General features: G+C 38.3%; 3 protein-coding genes across 3 annotated transcripts; all 3 read left to right on the forward strand.

Moving 5' to 3' along the window:
• The first annotated feature begins 4582 nt into the window (after positions 1-4582).
• Positions 4583-5856, forward strand: LOC116182465 (mitogen-activated protein kinase kinase kinase 5-like). The gene is made up of 3 exons (XM_031503000.1): positions 4583-5244; positions 5294-5511; positions 5566-5856. The coding sequence occupies exons 1-3, from the start codon at positions 5205-5207 to the stop codon at positions 5854-5856; spliced, it is 549 nt and encodes a 182-aa protein (XP_031358860.1). The 5' UTR covers positions 4583-5204.
• A 4367-nt stretch (positions 5857-10223) lies between these two features.
• On the forward strand, positions 10224-11671 carry LOC116182466 (serine proteinase stubble-like). The gene is made up of 3 exons (XM_031503002.1): positions 10224-10314; positions 10675-10959; positions 11006-11671. Exons 1-3 carry the CDS (start codon positions 10224-10226, stop codon positions 11320-11322), a joined length of 693 nt encoding a protein of 230 aa, XP_031358862.1. The 3' UTR covers positions 11323-11671.
• Positions 11672-18649: 6978 nt separating this feature from the next.
• Positions 18650-19208, forward strand: LOC116182464. The gene is made up of 2 exons (XM_031502999.1): positions 18650-18749; positions 18795-19208. The coding sequence occupies exons 1-2, from the start codon at positions 18690-18692 to the stop codon at positions 19161-19163; spliced, it is 429 nt and encodes a 142-aa protein (XP_031358859.1). The 5' UTR covers positions 18650-18689; the 3' UTR covers positions 19164-19208.
• Positions 19209-19864: the final 656 nt, after the last annotated feature.

Here is a 19864-nt window from a genome sequence, read left to right on the forward strand (position 1 = left end):
GAGGAAGTTTTTTTAAAATTAAAAGTTACTTGAAATTGTTTTGGATGATACCTAACAATAATTTAATTACTGGTTCACCGGATTCAACTGGATTAACCTAGGGGTCAACGGTTTAAACTGGGCCACCGGGTCAAGCTGGGTCACCGGGTCGCCGGGTCACTGGGGCACCGGGTCACTGGGTCAGTAAACTAACTGGGTCACTCTATGTTTGAGCCAGTCCAACTCTGCTCCAAATGGTAAAGAACTCAGGGGATAACTGTTATATAAGTCCAAATCTGCTAAATCCGATTGCACTACATGAAATAGGTAGATAAGAATCCCTAAGTTCTGCCGTTGTATATACAAAATAAGTGTATATAAATCGCATATAGGTATCATCTATGATATTACTTTTCCGCACCCATATATGGGTAAGTAAAGTATTGTTTTCATCACAGAAAAAAGTCCGTCGTCGTTGTCCGGGTTGTAATTAGCACGATAATTCAAAATTGAATGGGACAAATTGCGTACATTTTTTCAGTCCTTGCCGCGTGGAGAAGGCACCCATTAATTTCCAAGCTGGTAGGCCGTAATCTTCTGCGCATGCGCAAAAGTAACTTTGTTACTTATGTACCGATCTTACTGAAATTTTAACATTAGCATCCTTTACTAAAGGCAAATCGATCGATTATTTCAAACATATCAAAAGCTTCTTTCGCGCATGTGCAAAAGTAAATTTCTTATTTGTTGACCAATTTTTGTGAAATTTTAACGGTAAATCAAATTGAACATCCATGTAGTTAATTGCCAAATCGATTACATACTTCGCTCAATAAAAGGCGAAGCGATGTATGAGACGTAAATCCAATGAAAAGAAAGTGCTGGGTCTCAACAGATGCCTACCGTGCGGAAAAGTTAAGTTTTGATTTTTGATATTGATATTGAAATTGATTAAAGAACAACTTCAAATACTCATTTAAAAACTTTAAACTGGAATCCAAACCGTAAGGTTTTTTTGACGGTGGATCATTATCTGAAATTTTTTTACTGTCATTTCTAATTCATAGTCTATCATGGAAAGCGTTTATTCTGACCATTCCATGCTATAGTAATTTATTTTAGAGATTTTAGTCCATAAAACAATAACTTCAAGGCAGTATTTTATTATTATTAATGGAAAAAAGAAATTTTCCTTTCAAGCGACTGTGAGGTGGCGCCGCCTAACGAAGGTAATCAAAAGTAAGTGCTAAGTGGGCATTAGGGATACAAAGAGAAACAGTGGCGCATGGTTTTCTTGCGTGGGAGTGTGATGGTGTGGTTAGAGCTGCATATCAATTAGTCACGTGCAAGGTCACGTGCTACGAGTATAGGTATGGCGCTCTTAACGTAAAATTAACATAAATAATCAAATCACAAACCAAACAAATAAAGTCCATAATGCTGGCTTAAAGGGATTGAATATAACAGTATATAACTGATTGATTTAACTAATACAATTTGAAAATTGATATGTCTCACCATTGAAGATAAAATCTTAAATCTTAAAATTAATTGATCATAGACTAATTGATTAATCAATTTGATTAATTAATTAAATAATTAATGAATTATTTGGATAAAATATACGCCACTGGTTATTAAAAATTTCTGAATTTCTGCGTAAGGGCTAACTTTAGTGAAAATATGCTAACACCATTTTTTGTAGGAAATTTTCGTTTCTTTAATTTTGCTCACCACATATCTTCTCGTAAAATGCGCAGTTTTGGAGATATCGACGGAAAACCGCTTTTGACGGCCATCTTGGCAAGATGGCGGCCCCGGCGGCAAGTTTAGAATTGTGCATTTTATGAATTTTAGCTCTACGCACTCAAGCATACAAAATTTCTGTACTTCCCGAGTTATTTCGAGGTAAAAATCCTCAATGACTGGCCTATTAGCAAAACCTTTAAAAATCGAAATAATTTCCAAACCGTGTGTTTTGCTGGCAAACTTTTTACGGCACAAACCGGCACAAACGAAGCACTAACCAATCCACCCAGTCCCGAGATTTGTGCCGAAAAAAGTGTGCGAAGTTAGCAGCACATCTAAAAATCGAAATAATTTACAAACGGTATGTTTTCCTGGCAAACTTTTTACGGCACAAACCGGCACAAACGAAGCACTAACCAATCCACCCAGTCCCGAGATTTGTGCCGACAAAAGTGTGCGAAGTTAGCAGCACATCTAAAAATCGAAATAACTTCCAAACGGTATGTTTTGCTGGCAAACTTTTTACGGCACAAACCGGCACAAACGAAGCACTAACCAACCCACCTAGTCTCGACATTTGTGCCGACAAAAGTGTGCGAAGTTAGCAGCACATCTAAAAATCGAAATAACTTCCAAACGGTATGTTTTGCTGGCAAACTTTTTACGGCACAAACCGGCACAAACGAAGCACTAACCAACCCACCTAGTCTCGACATTTGTGCCTTCAATGTGCTGCTAACTTCACGGACCTTACCTTGCAAAAATGATTACCACGGCAGCAGCGACAGTAGGTAATTGTTTCGGTTTCCAGGTCTGGAGAAAATGATGACGTTGCACTTGCACCATCTGCATCCATGTTGAAACTGTTTGACAAACGGTTCGGCCAATCTGGTGTGATCCAGCACGTGCCGCACCCGCACCGTGTAGCGAGAAACATTTGTCGAATAAAAACCCGTCAAACTTTTCGGTACAAACGTTGGACCCAACGCATGATACTAAAGGCCCTTGTACACGTTCGGCCAACTAGTTGGGCCAACAAGTTGGTCCAAATAAGTTGGGCCAATGCCGACAGTGTTTACACGTTGGGCCAACTAGTTGGGCCACTGAGTTGGTTACCAGGTGACCAACGTTCAGTTGTCAGTTTTTATTGGTCATTTACTAGTGTAGATTTCGTTTTCCTGTATATTATGGATGTGGATGATGTGGAGACTTTAGTAGCCGCGGCAATTTATTTGCACACCGCTTTCAATTTATATAAAAAGGTGCACCAAACAAAGGTGATTTAAAAAAATGGCTCAAAACAAGGTGCTGGATGCTAAGTAATACCTAATTGATAAATACGTATCACCTCACCAAAATACGGCCATCGCTAATCTTAAAGGTGCTTTCGATGATATAAGACATTAAAGGAAATGACCAATTCTATGTTTTTTTGAATTTACGTCGAACCTATTCGACATTTTGAATTTCCCCAAGAAAATTTTAAATAAGCATCTGCAAAACAATGTCCATTTAACCAATTCTCTATCTTTAATAATAAGAAAGTTACCCATGCAATCCCACGCGATATGGGACACACTGTATATATACACACTCAGTATCTAGAATTTTGAAATAAAATCTACAACACCAATAACAAAAGTTCTACAAATTTATGATGTAAAAGTGGCACAAAAACTGATTGTATAAATGACAATATTTTTTTAGAAATATTATAAAATCGCATTATATTCACAATACCTAGTGCAGTTGGTGGTTATTTTACAACTTTTATTTGTAAATTATACTATGGCGATGGTGATAATTTACAATTTATTTTTGAGAAATTAATTATTTCCACTGATAATCTTTTTTAGACTTTTTAAATGTAAGCACTCATCATCAACTCTTTACCACATTGTTTTGATAGAAGTACAAAACTAGTTTATTGAACCTTTATAAAACAATTGTCATAGGTATTACGTACAAAATATAATATGAACATTATACCAAACTAACCGAACTAATTCAACAATATGTGTGCGTATAGTACCTAATTTTTACAATTACTTGTGATCGGCGATATAGCAACCCTTAATTCATGTGTAAAATACACCAATTGATGTAATGTATAGCATTTGCATTTTTTTCAATATGCGTACCAATTTTCAAAGCGATCCGACGATTCTAAACAAAGTTATCGTGCACACGGAACAGACAGATAGACAACAGACAGACAATAGAAAATTATTAACGATCCTCAAAATCAACGAAAAAAGTGTAAAATTATGGTACCTATATGAAAAAAAAAATAATTTTTTTAAACGAAATATCTTTTATTTTGACATCACGAACATCTCATCGCCCTTTGTGAGTACGCTCTTCCGACAATCCGTTCTTGAGGTATAAGGGAATTAATATACCCGATAACGATAAGAGATTGAGGAGGAGGGCTATGGTTGGTAGCAATTAATTCCTTTCGTTGAGACCTTTCATTAGAGTACCATGAAGGATAAAACTAGCTAAAACTAGTTAACCGAAGATATTGACCAATGGAAAAAGAGTACCCATTTGGCGCGCAAATTAGTGTCAAAGTGAAACTGTCAAAGTCTCTTTTTCCATTGATCAACATCTTTGGTGAACTACGAACTGCCAGCGCGAACGTGGGCGACAAAATAAATCGGCCTTAATTCGCAAATGCAAAACGATCTATTAGTGCATGCATCAAAAAGGTAAAAAACGTGTTTCATTTCCCCGACACCCTGAGGGACACCGGAGGCGGCTGCTCAGGGTTTCCTGACCCTCTTCAGCCAGTGAACGGGAATGTAAAGGATGGCGGGCAAAGTTAAGGATGGGAACGGAAGGAATGGAGTGGGTGCTGAGAGGGAAAAGTAATGCTCCAGCATTCGCCTCGTAGATTTGAACATAATTCTAACATTGCGAAGCTACGTACGTCTGAGGAAAACACAAAACCCTCCGACAAAACCCACAACCTCCCGAATTGGCATGCATTTATAATATTGTTCCACAATAGGTCCCTAGTTTTTAACTAACACGGTTTCGGAATTCTTGTTGGGTAAAATGATTGCTTTATTGCCATTACAAAACAAAAATGAAAATGTTATTCGGTTATTACGGGATTACTTTTATGATCATCAGATTTATAGTTTCAAATTTCCCAGAACTTTTGACGTTTCACAAAGAGGGCGTGGAATGTGCGCACATATTAGATGTCATAAAGAAGACGCTGTCAAATTGAAGTTTTCAAAACATTTATTTTTTATTTTCTTTAATTTCTTGTTTACAAAATACTAGAAAATGATAAAATAAACGTGCTATTTGAAAATACTCTACTACGGTTAACCTGTAATTAAAGCGTGTAGGTGACAAATATTAGGTATTATGTAAATGTAATTTATAAATAGTGCAATCTTGAGGTTTGCTTTAATAGTAAGTACAAATGTTATTGTACTTCAATTAATAGTACATTGGAAGATATGCCTGCTCCATTAACTGTTCTCTTAGAACCAGACCCAGGTAAAAATTTCTTTATCATGTTACTAAATTAATCTAGTATCAATTTTAGAATGTCGCAGCATGACTGACAGTGTAGGATCCCATTCAGATTTATCAGGAACCGTTCAAGGTGGAAGCTCAAGTAGTAGTATTAGTATACGAACACACATGGACGTCGTATGTGTTCTTGATATTTGTCAGACGACTAATTTATCCCATAGGAAGAAAGCGCTCGAAGATGTTCGCCAAGCTTGCCTGCATGTAGGTGCAAATATTAACCATATACAAGTATGTAAATGTGTTTTTATCCGATGATTATTTGGTAATCGTTGTCATTTTTAGTTTGAGAAGCTTGATTTCGGTGAATCAAATGTTGTTAGCAGCTTCTATAACGCAGATGTTGCCATTGTGGATTTATCGATTCCTGTTCAACAAAGCACGTTATTTTATCACCTAGGAGTTCGAGAAAGTTTTAATATGAAACAGAATATATTATTATTTAACGATACCGATTCGGAAGCAACCGTCAGGCTTAAGGTAATTTTCACACATATAATACTAACCAAACCATTAAAGATGTTATTAATATCAATTGTACTCGGGTTTCTTGTTATTTTCTTATCATTGTTGTAAACCTATTATGTCTATTATTTATCTAAATTCCTAAGATAAGATTAAAAGACTGTAAGTATTGGATTATAATGTAAAGAAATTGATGTTTAGCTAATCACATAAAAAAAGTAGTTTGTGGTTAAGTAGTCTGCTATGAGGCATAATATCTATGCAAACAGACACGTCCAGCACCTCTGGTTTGCAGCCTTAGGCTGGCATAATCAATTATTGTTGAATGGATTGGTCTAAAAGCTGCCCTCTCTATATACAGGGTGCAGAAAAATGTTGAATCAACACAGAGGTCAACACCATCCAGAAATGCTTCCTAAACATATAAGAAATGCCATGTCAAATAATCCATCTCCTACATTTTTAAAAGATATTGAGGCAACATCTCTTTAGTTACTAGCTGAAATACATTTTGAATCTGTTAAACAAGCTTTTCTCTGTTGCGGATAGGTGTTCTGTAAGCGTAGCTCTATATAAAATAAGTCGTAATGGAGTAATGTCTTCTTGCTGACCACAGAATAGCTCCAATTTCTACCCATCCATGTGTTGAAATAATTGGTTTCTAATCAATGGCCCGTATGAATAAAAGTAAGCAAATGCTTATACTTCAAGTAAATACTCGTAACTGCCCCTTCATACTGGTCTGTTTAGCATGGTTTAGCAGCGCTGCACTGTGTCCTGCCCAGTGCGAAGGAGCACTTACGAGTATTTACTTTGAATTTTGCAAGTATAAGCATTTGCTTACTTTTATTCATACGGCCCATTGTCTCAAAGCTGCCGTATTGTGAGCGAGGTTCCAGCCAACTGCTTCCAAGAATTGTTTACTTCAGATAATGCAGTAGCGTAAGCCGTAAATCTACAAGATTTTCATTCTGTAATCTAAAGAATGTTGTCCATTTAATTTGTGTAGAAGGAAAACTCTTAAATGGACCACATGACACCACTAAGCAATTTAGATCGGATATGAGGAAACTAAAATTGACCAATGCCACACAAAAATTGGATATTTGGTGCTTGCTTAATTGTAATTTCTGAATTAAACACAAACACACACACTAAAGGTATAATAGTTCAGTTTAAGCTTAAGAATAGACCAAAAAATGGTAAATATTATGTATTATTAATTCCTTCGGAAATGTGTAGCAGAAGGTCCCCTATCAACATGTAATAAAGTCCTCTCGACTACCGGTTGTGCTAGAGGGTTGAGGGAGGAGCTTTGATGGTCACATTTTATAGTTTTTACCTTGGTTTTTTACTTACAATTTTTTTTATTCCCTTTATTTTATAGTGGGTGGAGTGTTAGCTAATTAGCTATTCTCCCCACTCACCCACTGTACAATTGCAAACAGCCATGCCTTACGTGGGATACGAACCCAGGACCCTTGTAGCCAAAGTTAGAGCTACTACCATACTCATCTGAGCTACGCAGCTCGGCAATTCGAAAACGGTACGCCCTAGAACGGCTGCAGGAGTTGCGGATAGAGGGCGTGGAATTGATAAGGCTATTTCTGAATCATCTCTAGTAGTGATTGGTGAGGATGTAGAAGATTGTTTGGGAAGCACCGTTTGTGATTGGTAATATATGAATAATTTTAAATGACAATTCAACTCATGTATAAAAAATCGCATAAGCCGCAGTGAAATTGTCACTTTGACAGCGGAAAAAGTTACCTGCAACTTTTCCAGCGACAAATGCACTAGTGGTTTTTTCACTTATAATTGCACAAGAGGTTTGTATTTTACCGAGTAAATTTGGGTTGTTTAGGTAATGAAAATCTGTTGCCTAGCAATTAGACGAGAACAACCGTCAACTAATAAAAATGCGACATCGCAGGTGGAGCATTTTTAGGTTGACAGTTTTTCGAGTCCAATTGCTAAAATGAAACAGATTTGAATTGGCACAACCCAAATTTACTCTGTTTAAATACAAACCTCGAGTGTAATTCGGCAGGACAATTTAACGAACAAGAAATTCACCAAACTAATCAATTATTGACAGACGTCAAACTAGTCATATGGGAAAGGATAATGCGATAATTGGTTCGAAAATGAATAAGTGAAAAAACCTCTAGTGCATTTGTCACTTATAATTGCACAAGAGGTTTGTATTTTACCGAGTAAATTTGGGTTGTTTAGGTAATGAAAATCTGTTACCTAGTAATTATTAGACGAGAAAAACTGTCAACTAATAAAAATGCGACACCGCAGGTGGAGCATTTTTAGGTTGACAGTTTTTCGAGTTAAATTGCTAAAAGGAAACAGTGAGTTGCAACAACCCAAATTTACTCAGTTTAAATACAAACCTCGAGTGTAATTCGGCAGAACAATTTAACGAACAAGAAATTCACCAAACTAATCAATTATTGACAGACGTCAAACTAGTCATATGGGAAAGGATAATGCGATTATTGGTTCGAAAATGAATAAGTGAAAAAAACACTAGTGCATTTGTCGCTGGAAAAGTGCAAGGTAACTTTGCCGCTGTCAAAGTGACAATTCACTGCGGCTTATGCGATTTTATACAGAGTTTGAGATTTTTTCTACGAAAGTGTAGAAACACGATTGTTTTTGTAGGTAAATTGATTGTGAAAACAGGTCTTTGAAACACTAGTGCGGCAAAAATATTTTCTGCACGCATTTTCTACACGCTAATAAACATATGCGAAGTAACTCTTTGTATTGCTTTATTCACAGTTTCGTTATATAAGACAATGGTAGAATTTTCTTTGCCTTCTGCTACAGAAAACGTTCTTGGGACATGATTCTTGGAGTCAGGAATCGTTAGGTATCAATAAAATTGTATCTTGTTCTGTGAAATACGTTACAGTCATTTTACAACGTTCGCTCCGACGGCAAGCTCCAGCCACTCCAAGGACGAGAGCAACCTGTAATTAAATTATGCTTATTTATGATTTAAAAATACAATAAGAAATTCACAAACCTTCATCATTACAAATGTTTCATCAGGCGCTTCTCTCAAAAACATAGCGATTTGTTCTCTTATGAAAACGCTCCTTTCCGAAACGCTGCTTAGACTTTTGGGGTAGCAATTCATGCGAAACCGCATTAGCCATTTCCGCAACGTCCGGCGGGGTGCACATACCTTCTTCATCTTCAGTTTCGTCAAAATCCATCTTTAACACTTCTTCACTACGCCACAAATTGTTTGACTTAAATTTACGATTTTTCAAACAATTATGTCTTGTCATGGCAACCGGCTTACTGGATCATTTACAATTGAAACATCCAACTACGATCAGACTACATGATTTTCTGCCGTGATCTGAGTAGTTTAAATTTCTAATTTCTAGAGAAGAACTTTTCACTTTCGTAGAAAAAATAGTATGAAACACGCATGCCGAAACGGTCATTGAAAAACTCGTATAATAGGAACACTCGCTGGCGCTCGTGTTCCTACATTTATACTCGTTTTTCAATAATACCGTTTCTGCACTTGTATTTCAATGTACTATTTTCATTGTTGACGGTTTCGCGCACGTTGTCAAGAGCAACCTTACTTATTAATTAACCGTTTAAAAATCTAGTACTTCGCGTTTCGAAATCCGTCAGAAAATGACAGGTTTTTTTGACAGTTGTAGAAAAAAGTATTTAATTACAAAGTATTTGAATACTTTAAAGGATTTGAATACTAAAAAGTATTTACAAAATCGAATACTGCCCATCTCTGGTTGTGGTCCCCTGTATCTCCCCATTTAGTCGGGCACAACGCAACCCTGTTTAAGATGTAGAAACGTATGGTCATTGGCAAAAATAGTGATCACCTAATAGGTAAGCATTACTTTTGTCAATGACTGTACATAGCAATCCAGTATTACAAGCTGTCTCTCTTGTTCTGGACCCTCAAAAAGTTTTCGCCCGATTACAGAGTGACCCACAGAGATACCCCCGCTGAAGGTCCTAAGTTGCTCTATACTACTCCAGACCTTACAAATTAGAAAGACTGCAGGAAAGCCTAATTCGGAAATTTAGAGTGATCTATCTATAGTTGCCATTCATTTACAGGAGTATAGATTGGTCTTGAAACAATAACAAAATTAGGCATTTTGAAATTGCGTTGCAGAGGGCCCGACCGGAAAACAATTTTTAACAAGCTTATATTACGTCCAGGTTGTCCAGGAATTACAAAAAATTAGATGAAAAGCACTACCGAAAGAACTTTTGGTTTCAGTGGGATGGTCCTCGCGCTGTCCAAATATTGCTTTGGTGTTCCTTTCAGAACGTTGTATAGCATGCAGATAATCACAGTCATTCGCTCGGGAGCTTCATGTGTGTCTCTCCAGAACCGAATTCGCTGCTCCCTGGACTATAGACAAAAATAAACAAAGAGAGCTGCATGCTGTCGTAAAGCTCAAAGAAAAATGCACACACTGCCGGACGTAGGGATAAGCGAGCTGGATGATAAGCTGCAGCTAAGCAATATTATGGAAGTAACATGCAGAGTTGAAAAACGTAGAAATGAACCATTCCTTTTAAAGATGCCAGACAGAGAGCTTCTGGTAATCATGAAAATAAATTCGCATGGCTTGTTTGGTAGAAATATTGTGCTTCTATGGTTACTCTACGTTGTAAAGTTGGATTTGTTTCTTTCTTAATTGTGTACTAATATTATTTAAACAATGCAAAAATTATTGATAATTTTTTATAATATGGCGCTATGTATAATGGCATGCGATCACTACGGCACCCACAAAACACCTGTTCAGTTAGCTCAATTTATTCGATAATTTCTGTAATAAAAGTTTGCAACTAAGTTTTTTCATTAGATATAAACCTATATTAGTCCATAGGTAGAAGAATCATTTTACTAAGCGTATTTTTCTTGCAGCGTACCACCTAGCGATCTACTTCTACGTTTGGGCGAGCACGATCTTTCCACTGACAGCGAACCGTACATACACCAAGAAAGAAGAGTGCAAATAGTTGCCGCTCACCCACAATTCGATCCGCGCACCTTCGAGTACGACTTAGCCCTCCTTCGGTTTTACGAACCGGTCCAATTCCAACCGAACATTATTCCGGTATGCGTACCGAACACCGATGAAAACTTCGTGGGCCGAACGGCGTACGTGACCGGCTGGGGGCGTCTCTACGAAGGTATGTCGCAAATCACTTTCGGCGGGCACTAAGTGTGCTGTTTCAGATGGTCCGCTGCCCAGCGTTTTGCAGCAAGTCGCAGTACCGGTAATCAATAACACAGTTTGCGAGTCGATGTACCGGTCGGCGGGGTACATAGAGCACATTCCCCACATTTTCATTTGTGCCGGCTGGCGAAAGGGAGGCTTCGACTCGTGCGAGGGTGATTCGGGCGGTCCCATGGTAATACAACGGGAAGACAAGCGATTTCTCCTAGCCGGTGTTATCTCGTGGGGTATCGGTTGTGCGGAACCCAACCAGCCTGGCGTTTACACGCGAATAAGTGAATTTAGAGACTGGATCAACCAAATCCTTCAATTTTAACAGAGACAATTGTTGCCACCCTATAATTTATTTTAGGTATTAAACCGTTGCGTTGTTTTCCTTGTGTGATATATGTACGAGCATAGCCGAAGAGAGTTTTCTTTACTAGTTGCAGTTTTTAGATGATTTTATACAGCTCTTGAAAAGTTACTAAAAGTTAAACTGTTGGTGTGTGTGTATGAAAGGTTATTAATCCAAATAATTTTATTCCAGACCGGAATCGCTTTTTGGAATATTATTATTTACGCAATGATTCCCTTAATGGTAATGATTGTTAATTGTTATGCCGTGAGAATTAGTTGAGTTTTAAATTATTTAATATAATTATATCTCGTAATAGTTAATTTATTTTAATTTTATGTAAGAGTGACTATCGAATTATGTACAATACACTACTTAGTAAACGTTAGTGAAAAGAATGCTATGTGTACTTAGTTGACCATGTTACCTACATGGTGCTTCCGGTCTACATTTAGATGTCTTTGGATAGAAATGTCCCTTTCCTACACAAAAGCTGTAAAACAATATAACTAATGGCATACTAAATTGCAACGAACGCTACTATTCCAAACCGGAAGTGAATTTAGCTGGAAACTGATTCAGGGCCATTCAAGATGAACTTTAAAAGAAGAAGGACACCGTTATTTTTGTTGCTTTAGGTAATACGCCGGTCAGCAGTACAGAAACACAGTATAGTGCTACATGTTTTGTCGATTAATTTACGAAGACATAAGCAAACGTTACTCAAACTGTGGGGTTCAGCCCTCAAGGGTGAGGGAGGCGGAGTAAATTGAAATAAAAATACGTACCTAAGTGTGGCCATACGTATTCAACAGACTCCACTTAAAGTGAACTAGTACTTAAAAACGTACTATATTTTTTACATGACGTTTCATTTCATCCAAAATTACTATAATCACCATCTCTCATTGGAATGTGTGGTCATATCAATAATTTCTCTCGGCTCAGACGTTTACCGTTAATCCCTGAATGCATGGCATGATGTTGAAAGGCATGTTATTTCATCAGCATCATAGTCTAAGTCGTTCCTAATTTCCTCAAACTTGTAGAGTTGGTTTAACTCTAATGTGCTTTGAAGATAGCGGAAAATTCATTGACCTTTTAACAGCCAATATTGGTTGGATCTTCCATTCCTCAAGATACAATACTCACATCGTATGCTAAATCTGGTCTGGAATCCAACAGTTCCTCTGTATGGAAAAAACGACATTGTTGAATCTTATTCACTATTTTCCTTCCCTGATTGGAGGTTTTCTTTCAGCATCGGCGTTTTAACGAGTCTACAGTCATTCTGACCATCAGAAGCCATTAGGTAGAAAAGTATGTAACGCTAAACCCATTCCTACCCCTTTAAAGATTAGCAAAAGTTGTCGCAATCGACCTGAAAGAGATGATTTCTAGTACATTTAGACCGTTAGACCCCAAAAAAATTTTATCCTTTACAATCTGACAACACTACTACGATTTCCTTTCCCTTAAAATTTAAAAACGACAACAGTTGCAGCAGATCGACCAGAATTCAATTTTCGCCACCAAGATCTGACCACCACAAACTCAATTCTACTATAGAAAATGTAGGAAGGAACCACCAGAAACAGAGATAGAGCCATCAATGCAAAGAGTATGTAAGGCTAAGACCATTATGTTGCCTGTAAAATTTAGCAAGGCAAAAAATTGTTGCAGATCTATAAGGAAAAGAAGGTTTCTACTAAATTTTGGGCTTGCAGAAAAATGTATATCCATCAGGATCTAAGATCTGACAACTAGAAACACGTTCATCAATTCAATGTGCATGGCATGGTTCAAATCATTAATTTCATTCATTCCCACAGACGTTTATTTCATAATTTTTTGTTCTATTTATCTCTATTATCAAGAAGTCTTAAACAAGGTTTGTGCTAACTTGACAAGACTTCATATCACCAATTTTTTTCACAAATAAGTATTCAGCATCATCCATCTCAAAGGCTTTGTGTGTAGGACGTGAAACGTTCGTTCCAGGCCCTTCATGGAGTTTGTTTCAAAACATATAAACTGCGGCAAAGACTACAAACCATAGCACTTCTTCGTGTTCGCCGTAAAGCAATGCAGTGGAAATAGGTATCAAATTGTGTCGTCCGATATGTTTTTATTCGCAGCAACGCGGATTAGGGATCTGATGTACCACTTTTTGCCACAGTACTACAGGTTTGATCGCAGTCCGCACTTTCACTTTGTGAGTAGCTCTTGATTCCCAGTCTTTTACTTTGTCTACAGTACCATATCGATTAATATCTTGTATGTTAGTACCTCTGCCTGCATTGCTTCAATCCATTTATCAGTACACGCCACAGTTTCTTTGTGGTCCTTCTGGTTCTTGCTTCTATATTTTGGCAGTCGTCATTATGCAGGGTGAAAATTTTGCCTGAATACAGAATATATCTACAAAACAAAATTTTTTAAAGAAGCTTTTTGATGTATCTGAATTTTGGATTACAATAGGGGGGTACCTAGACCTCAATTTCGGGCACTTTGTACTACCACCCTGACTAGAGTCGTTCGACCCCTCAACGCCACGCAAGCCATCCCACACGTGAGATCAACCTAAAGATGTGGGAAGGGGAGGCGGCTCTAATTTATTTATTTATTTTCCCTCACTTGTTCTGGGCCCTCAACGGACTTGTGGCCAATTACAGAGTGATCCGCATAATGCTTTTTATTGTAACCATTCCCGACCAGGAGACCCCCAACACGGATCATCTCAGTTGGACTAAAGCGCTGTATGTGCTTGTTTAGTTTGCAGTGCCCAGAAAGTATGCTCAAGAGTAACCTCAGGTTCATGGTTCAAGGTTACATATGGAAATCAACCCAGAGGTAATTTTACAGTGACGAAGTGCCTGCAGGGTAGCCCTGCTGTCACTGAAGATTCTCATAGTTTTGTTCTTATGTTATGCATAAGAAGTCTTCTCTTGCCCTGAGCATTAGTCCTACTAACACCGATTGGAATACGGTAAGAAGTTTGCCTAGTGGTCAAGTGATATGGAAGTCCAATTTTTTGGAGTAAATACCAGCGCCTGTTCTTTCCATTGTTAGATCCATACGTGAAAATGAATATTTCTGGTTGGCATGCCACATGAATTGAGGAGGGAATGAGTCCGATCGCCCAGAATTCGAGAATGGCCCACCTCAGTGCCTCTGATATTTAACAATGCCTTATTTTTTGAACGCAAGTATGCCAGAGTGGCCTGCTCACGTGGAGATCTAGTGGAAGTCGACCCAGAAAGGCCTCCAAAACTGCTGTGGGAATTGTTCGCATCACGCCCGTGCAAGCAAGGCACACATGTCTTTGCACGCAGTTAAGAACTGCTATGGTTGTGGACAGTCTGATTCTATTCCACCAGAAAATTGCTCAATAGCAGAGCAGAGCATAGATCTTATCAGGGCAGTACAATGACAAAACAGTCTACGGGGATGTTCCACAAAGTCTCCAAATGCGCAGCTTTGAGCTGGATATGTTTGCTCTAATTCAGCTTTTTGTCAAGCATGATTACTAGATAATTCACTGACTCGGAAAATTGGAGGTGTTTTTGGAATGGCAGGGGAGCTCGAAGATCCTCCTTGTTGTGTCAAAAGCCCCTTCTATATGTATGTATACTCGTAGTCCCAGTTTGCACTGTTTATAGTCCAGCGACCTCTCAATCCGCAGTGCAGGGCTGACTCTGTAGATCTTCCTGGGGAGTATGCGTGTTGGTTAGGGTGCAGCGGAAACCGTGTTAGCGCCGTGTTGTTTAAATATAACTCTCGCCAGGAAAGATTGCCGGTCACAGCACCCCTTGTGTCAATTTACAATCTATGTTTTTTTTAAGATGCGAGCGACGTCCGGAGTAGGATCGTGCCAATGTTGAACTAAAAGACTTTTCGTTCAACATTGGCACGATCCTATCCTGGAAGTCGCTCATGTCTTCAGAAAAACACAGATTGTAGACCGGGATCAGGTCTTCTGTGACCTGCAATCTTTCCTGGCGAGAGGTTTACATATCTATCACAGTCTTCCAAGTGTCTTAAGAAGAAAAGATATCGAACTGATTGGGCGGTATGCTTTCGATGTAATCATCTTTGTCAGGTTTAGGGATAAAGACAATTTTTATCTCTCTCTGTGGCGGCTCCGAGAAAGGGGGAGTCTCGCAGTACCTCGACTGGCTCTGACTAAGTACCACCTTCTCGTCTGATGAGACTAGCTGGGTTATAATATTAACTTTTCGCTAGAATTTTATTTAGGCGTGATGCAGAGGATATGGATTCTATAGAGCTACAAAAACTTCTACGCCTCTTTCTCTGACGCCTCCTATTGTCCTTTTTATGTAGTCTTAGGCTTACCTTATAGGCTTCCCAATCGGCCTTCTTGCTTTTCTTGGCCTTATGGAACAGTTTGCCCACCTGCGTTTTCTTATTTTAGAGATGGTTGTAAAGGGGAATATCGGCTGGGGTTGCGATAACCCTTTTGGACGACTTCCTTTCAGCTAATTTTAAATGAAATTAGTCTATGATAGTCGCTTCTGGAGTGACTTACCAGTTCGTAGTGTGGTCAGAGTTACCAGGTGATTTTGTACCATCCGCCTGGTTAGCCATTAGCCTACCCAACATCTTTGTAATGGAACCCAATTCCTTCAAATATTTCAGGATCATTTTTACCACTGACCTGCAGCCTCTCGATAAGGGGCTTTAGTCAATTCAAACTTTATGTATTCCCCTGTTAATGGACATCTGTCAATTGTCGCAGGAACTGGTGTTGCTACCGCCATTTCGAATTTTCCAATTGGAAAATACGGTGTTTTACAGACAAAAATTGTTCCATTTTCGAGTTGATTGATTTGAATGTTGAGAAACTGCGAAGTTTGTCGGATGTCATCTTGAATTTTTTTCCAGTTTTCCGACGAATTTATCGACAGATTATTTTCTTGTTGCAGCAACCAGTCGACCGTCCACGTAAATAACGACGATCAATTTTTCATTTTTGGAAGTACGGTAACATAGACATAGGTCAGCTGTACACACCTGTACACCTGTAAACCAAATGAAATTAAAACATCCTCGAACCATTCATTCCAGCATCTGGAGGACTGTTTTAAATCATAAAGACTTTCACCTTGATAACCATGTAAATTTCTTAGTCAATTTCCCAGTACAAGAATGCAGTCTTGACGTGAAATTGAGCGAGCTCCAATTTTTCCTTAGCTTCAATACTCAAAAGTATCCGAATGCCACGAGACTTAAAGGTCTCATTATAATCAATAGGTAACTTCTCGCTGACTGAATACTCTGACCACTAAACGCGCCTTAAACGGAGAAACATTGCCGTCAGAATCGCCTTTCACACAATATACCCAGCGAGTGGAAATAGATTTTCACTTTTCCGGGAGTTTCCACGGCGAATTTTTATTGCCATTTCTTTGTTCATGGCGGGCACCCAATTCACCTTTTCCGGGGATTTTATGGCCTCGTTATAACTTTTTAGTTCCACAACTTCGGAGAGAATTGCATACAACAACCTGTTTGGTGCTTTGAGGTCCTTCCGATTTCTGGGATGTCGTTTCTCCATTCCGTTGATCGTTGACATTTTCTACTTGGAATGTTTTCTAGACCTTGAGTTTCTGCGTTTCTTGTCTTCCCCGGAAATAATGACAGTAATTTTCCCTCGAATTTTCCAGACTGTTCCGGTTCAAAACAACGCATTTACTGCAAACAATACGATTTGCCGATTGGTACCAAATACGAAAAGCGTCCATGTTGTCAGAATATCCTCGTTTGACTTTTGGGCCCCATGTATTTCTATTTTTCTTAGGCACATGCACGAAACACTGTCGCGAAAACATGAAAACGATTTCAATTCACCTTCACTTCCCCATGAAAAGCTCGAAAGGAGCTTCTTCAACGTCACTTGGTCCGGTACGATTCAAAACGTAAACGTCAGTGTTGACCGCCTCCGCCCACACAGATTTCGGCATGCTTTTCGCGAAAGGCATTGTTCCAAATCGACCACTGTTCTGTTTGTTTCTTTCAGCGCATCCATTTTGCTCATGCGCATAAGGGTTTGACACCGCCAAATTGACCCCGTCGATCGGAGTTCAATATTTTTCACACCTCGCGGTTACCGACCTCCGCAATTTTTCAGCGGTAACCGATTTCGGGAACCAAAACTGCTCCGGGGTTGTTTTCCTTTCACGCATGGTTCGCAAATCTTTTAGTTCTCTCCTGGTTACTCAAAATTTGTTGACGTGTCGTTTGTTCTGAATTTTTGACGCCCACTCTGAAGCGTGCTCCAGTTGTTAGATCAGACTCGCTTAAAGAATTTTACGGCAATTTTACACGCTCTGCCACTATGTTGGTGGTATTAAATTGGGTAAAAGCTGCGATTAAACATCAATATGAAAAAAGTTTTTTTATTAGAACAGTTTCTATTGAATGACAGAATTAGCATAAAATTGGTTTTCTAAATAGGTCCTTCCAACGCCTTAGATTTAGATCTTGAGAATCTATCCTTATGTTTGATGCAACCTTTCATTTTTCGAAAATGAGAATGTAGAAGGCAAGTGCACAATAATCTACTTGAACCGTCCACATATTTGCATATAACCTAAAGGAGTTTTCCAGTGGGACCGTAGCGTTAGCACCCTCTCATACTTTTTCATTTTCATTTATTTATAATACTGCGATCCCTGAGCTGTCAAATAATGGCTTAATTCGAATGTGTCGAGCATATACATTCTACACGCACGCATATTAAATGGAAATTATTGTTTTGGTTGCATATGAAAATTCATATTTTTAGGAGAATATCACCTTTTCCGTTCACGTAGGTAATTCCTATATTGGAAGCATGTCACGTGTTAAGTGCTCAAATTAAACGAAAATCGTTTACGTCAGAGGTTTAAAGGGCGAGAGTTCGTCAGCGATCACCTAGAGATCAATAAAAATCGGATGACGCTAGACCATCTAAATTCTAAAGTTAGTTTCAGTTCTATTTTAGATCTACCATTATTTTACTCTTATGTCCGCCTAGACGTTTATTCTGTATTACAAAGTGCATTTGCATTGTCTTTGAGCATTTCTATTGTGAAGGATTTACAACTCAAAAAAGAAGAACTCTTCATCACTCAAATGCACAAGATTAAAAAAATTAAGGCTCAAATTTTACAACAAATTTAGATTACGATGTCTAAATCTGTAATCACAACACCAAATTACTGAAACCAATAATTATGTGGTAAAGGAAATGGCATTTTTAATTGAAATGATTTTCCATTTCTCAGTGTTATCGCAAATATATAAACGAACCAAAATAGGCTTTTCTGCACAGTTCAAAAAAGATGAAAATTGTACTGTTCTTAGCAGGCGTCGTTTTGGCATGCCAATCAGCGTCAGCGAATGTAAGTAAAAAATGGCAATAATATCTCTAACGAAACAAATTTTAGTTGTTCCTCACGGCACTTGAAAATTATGAAACGTATGCGGCACCTTACAGGGATGTATGCATTCGAGAATCCGGTGTTGAGGCTAGCGCGGTAGATGCGCTTTTTAAAACGGGCGATCTTCAAGAAACTGAAGAAATGGGATTGTTTATTAGCTGCCTTATGCTCAACTTGGGTGTTTTGTATCCTAACGGCCAACTAAACGAACAAAACCTAATGAAGTATATTGGTGTTCAGAACCCTGTACTTGCAGATTTAGTGTTCAACACTTGCAAAAATACTGCAATGGCCAATAGTGTGAGTAAAACGGCTCTAAAGGTAGCTGAGTGCCTACTGTTCACAATATATTCACAAGAACAACATTATGCGTGAACTATTGCACTTGTTGTTAGTTTGTACTTGGAAAATAAATGCATATCTACTTATAATGTCGCTCTTGGTTTCTTTAGCTATCCAAACAATTCTAGCTGATGTAGTTCCAAAGTCAAGCTTGATACGTTCCATGTAATTTCATTGTTAATTGTTATGTTATGGAACATTTATGACGAAATTATGAACTAAAACGTTGGTTTCATACACTGCCACTACTTCGAGAATGTTACCAAGGAAACAGTTTTGGAAACCTTATGTTTGCAATACTCAGTTAAAGAAAATAGGTTAAAAGTCAATCATGTTCTAAAGATTGTAAAACATAGGCCGCATGTAAAGGTTATTTATATGCTTGCCGTAGAAGTGGCACCGAATCGGCGGACGACAGAGAGATCGAACAAAAAGCGCATTTTTTAAATTAAAATAAATTCAGTTACAAAACAAATACAAAAAACCTCTCCACAGACTATGCTCTTAAGACTCCAAGATTCACATGACACATCTAGAACCTCCTCAAGATTTCCTCATCATTCCCTCAGAATGCTTCCAAGGCTTCTTGTAAGCCATGGATTTTCCACCACTCTCCTACGAGAAGATTCCCTCAAACCTCTCTAAGGGCCGCATTTTTATTAGTTACCTACTGGATTCTCGAATTTTCTTAGGTTTGATATAGTTGTTTATCCATTTCGGAAAGTACCCTTTTA

This window comes from Photinus pyralis, unplaced genomic scaffold (genome assembly GCF_008802855.1).
Source record: "Photinus pyralis isolate 1611_PpyrPB1 unplaced genomic scaffold, Ppyr1.3 Ppyr1.4_unclustered_Scaffold5401, whole genome shotgun sequence".
NCBI classification, from domain to species: Eukaryota; Metazoa; Arthropoda; class Insecta; order Coleoptera; family Lampyridae; genus Photinus; species Photinus pyralis.

Excerpts from the sequence above, each read along its gene's own strand:
- LOC116182465 (XM_031503000.1), top strand. The coding sequence starts at position 5,205 with ATGCCTGCTCCATTAACTGTTCTCTTAGAACCAGACCCAG. Across the intron at positions 5,245-5,293 it reads TCTCTTAGAACCAGACCCAG|AATGTCGCAGCATGACTGAC; the intron begins GTAAAAATTTCT and ends TATCAATTTTAG. Across the intron at positions 5,512-5,565 it reads CAAATATTAACCATATACAA|TTTGAGAAGCTTGATTTCGG; the intron begins GTATGTAAATGT and ends TGTCATTTTTAG.
- LOC116182466 (XM_031503002.1), top strand. The coding sequence starts at position 10,224 with ATGCACACACTGCCGGACGTAGGGATAAGCGAGCTGGATGATAAGCTG. Across the intron at positions 10,315-10,674 it reads AACATGCAGAGTTGAAAAAC|CGTATTTTTCTTGCAGCGTA; the intron begins GTAGAAATGAAC and ends CATTTTACTAAG. Across the intron at positions 10,960-11,005 it reads CTGGGGGCGTCTCTACGAAG|ATGGTCCGCTGCCCAGCGTT; the intron begins GTATGTCGCAAA and ends GTGCTGTTTCAG.
- LOC116182464 (XM_031502999.1), top strand. The coding sequence starts at position 18,690 with ATGAAAATTGTACTGTTCTTAGCAGGCGTCGTTTTGGCATGCCAATCA. Across the intron at positions 18,750-18,794 it reads GCCAATCAGCGTCAGCGAAT|TTGTTCCTCACGGCACTTGA; the intron begins GTAAGTAAAAAA and ends AACAAATTTTAG.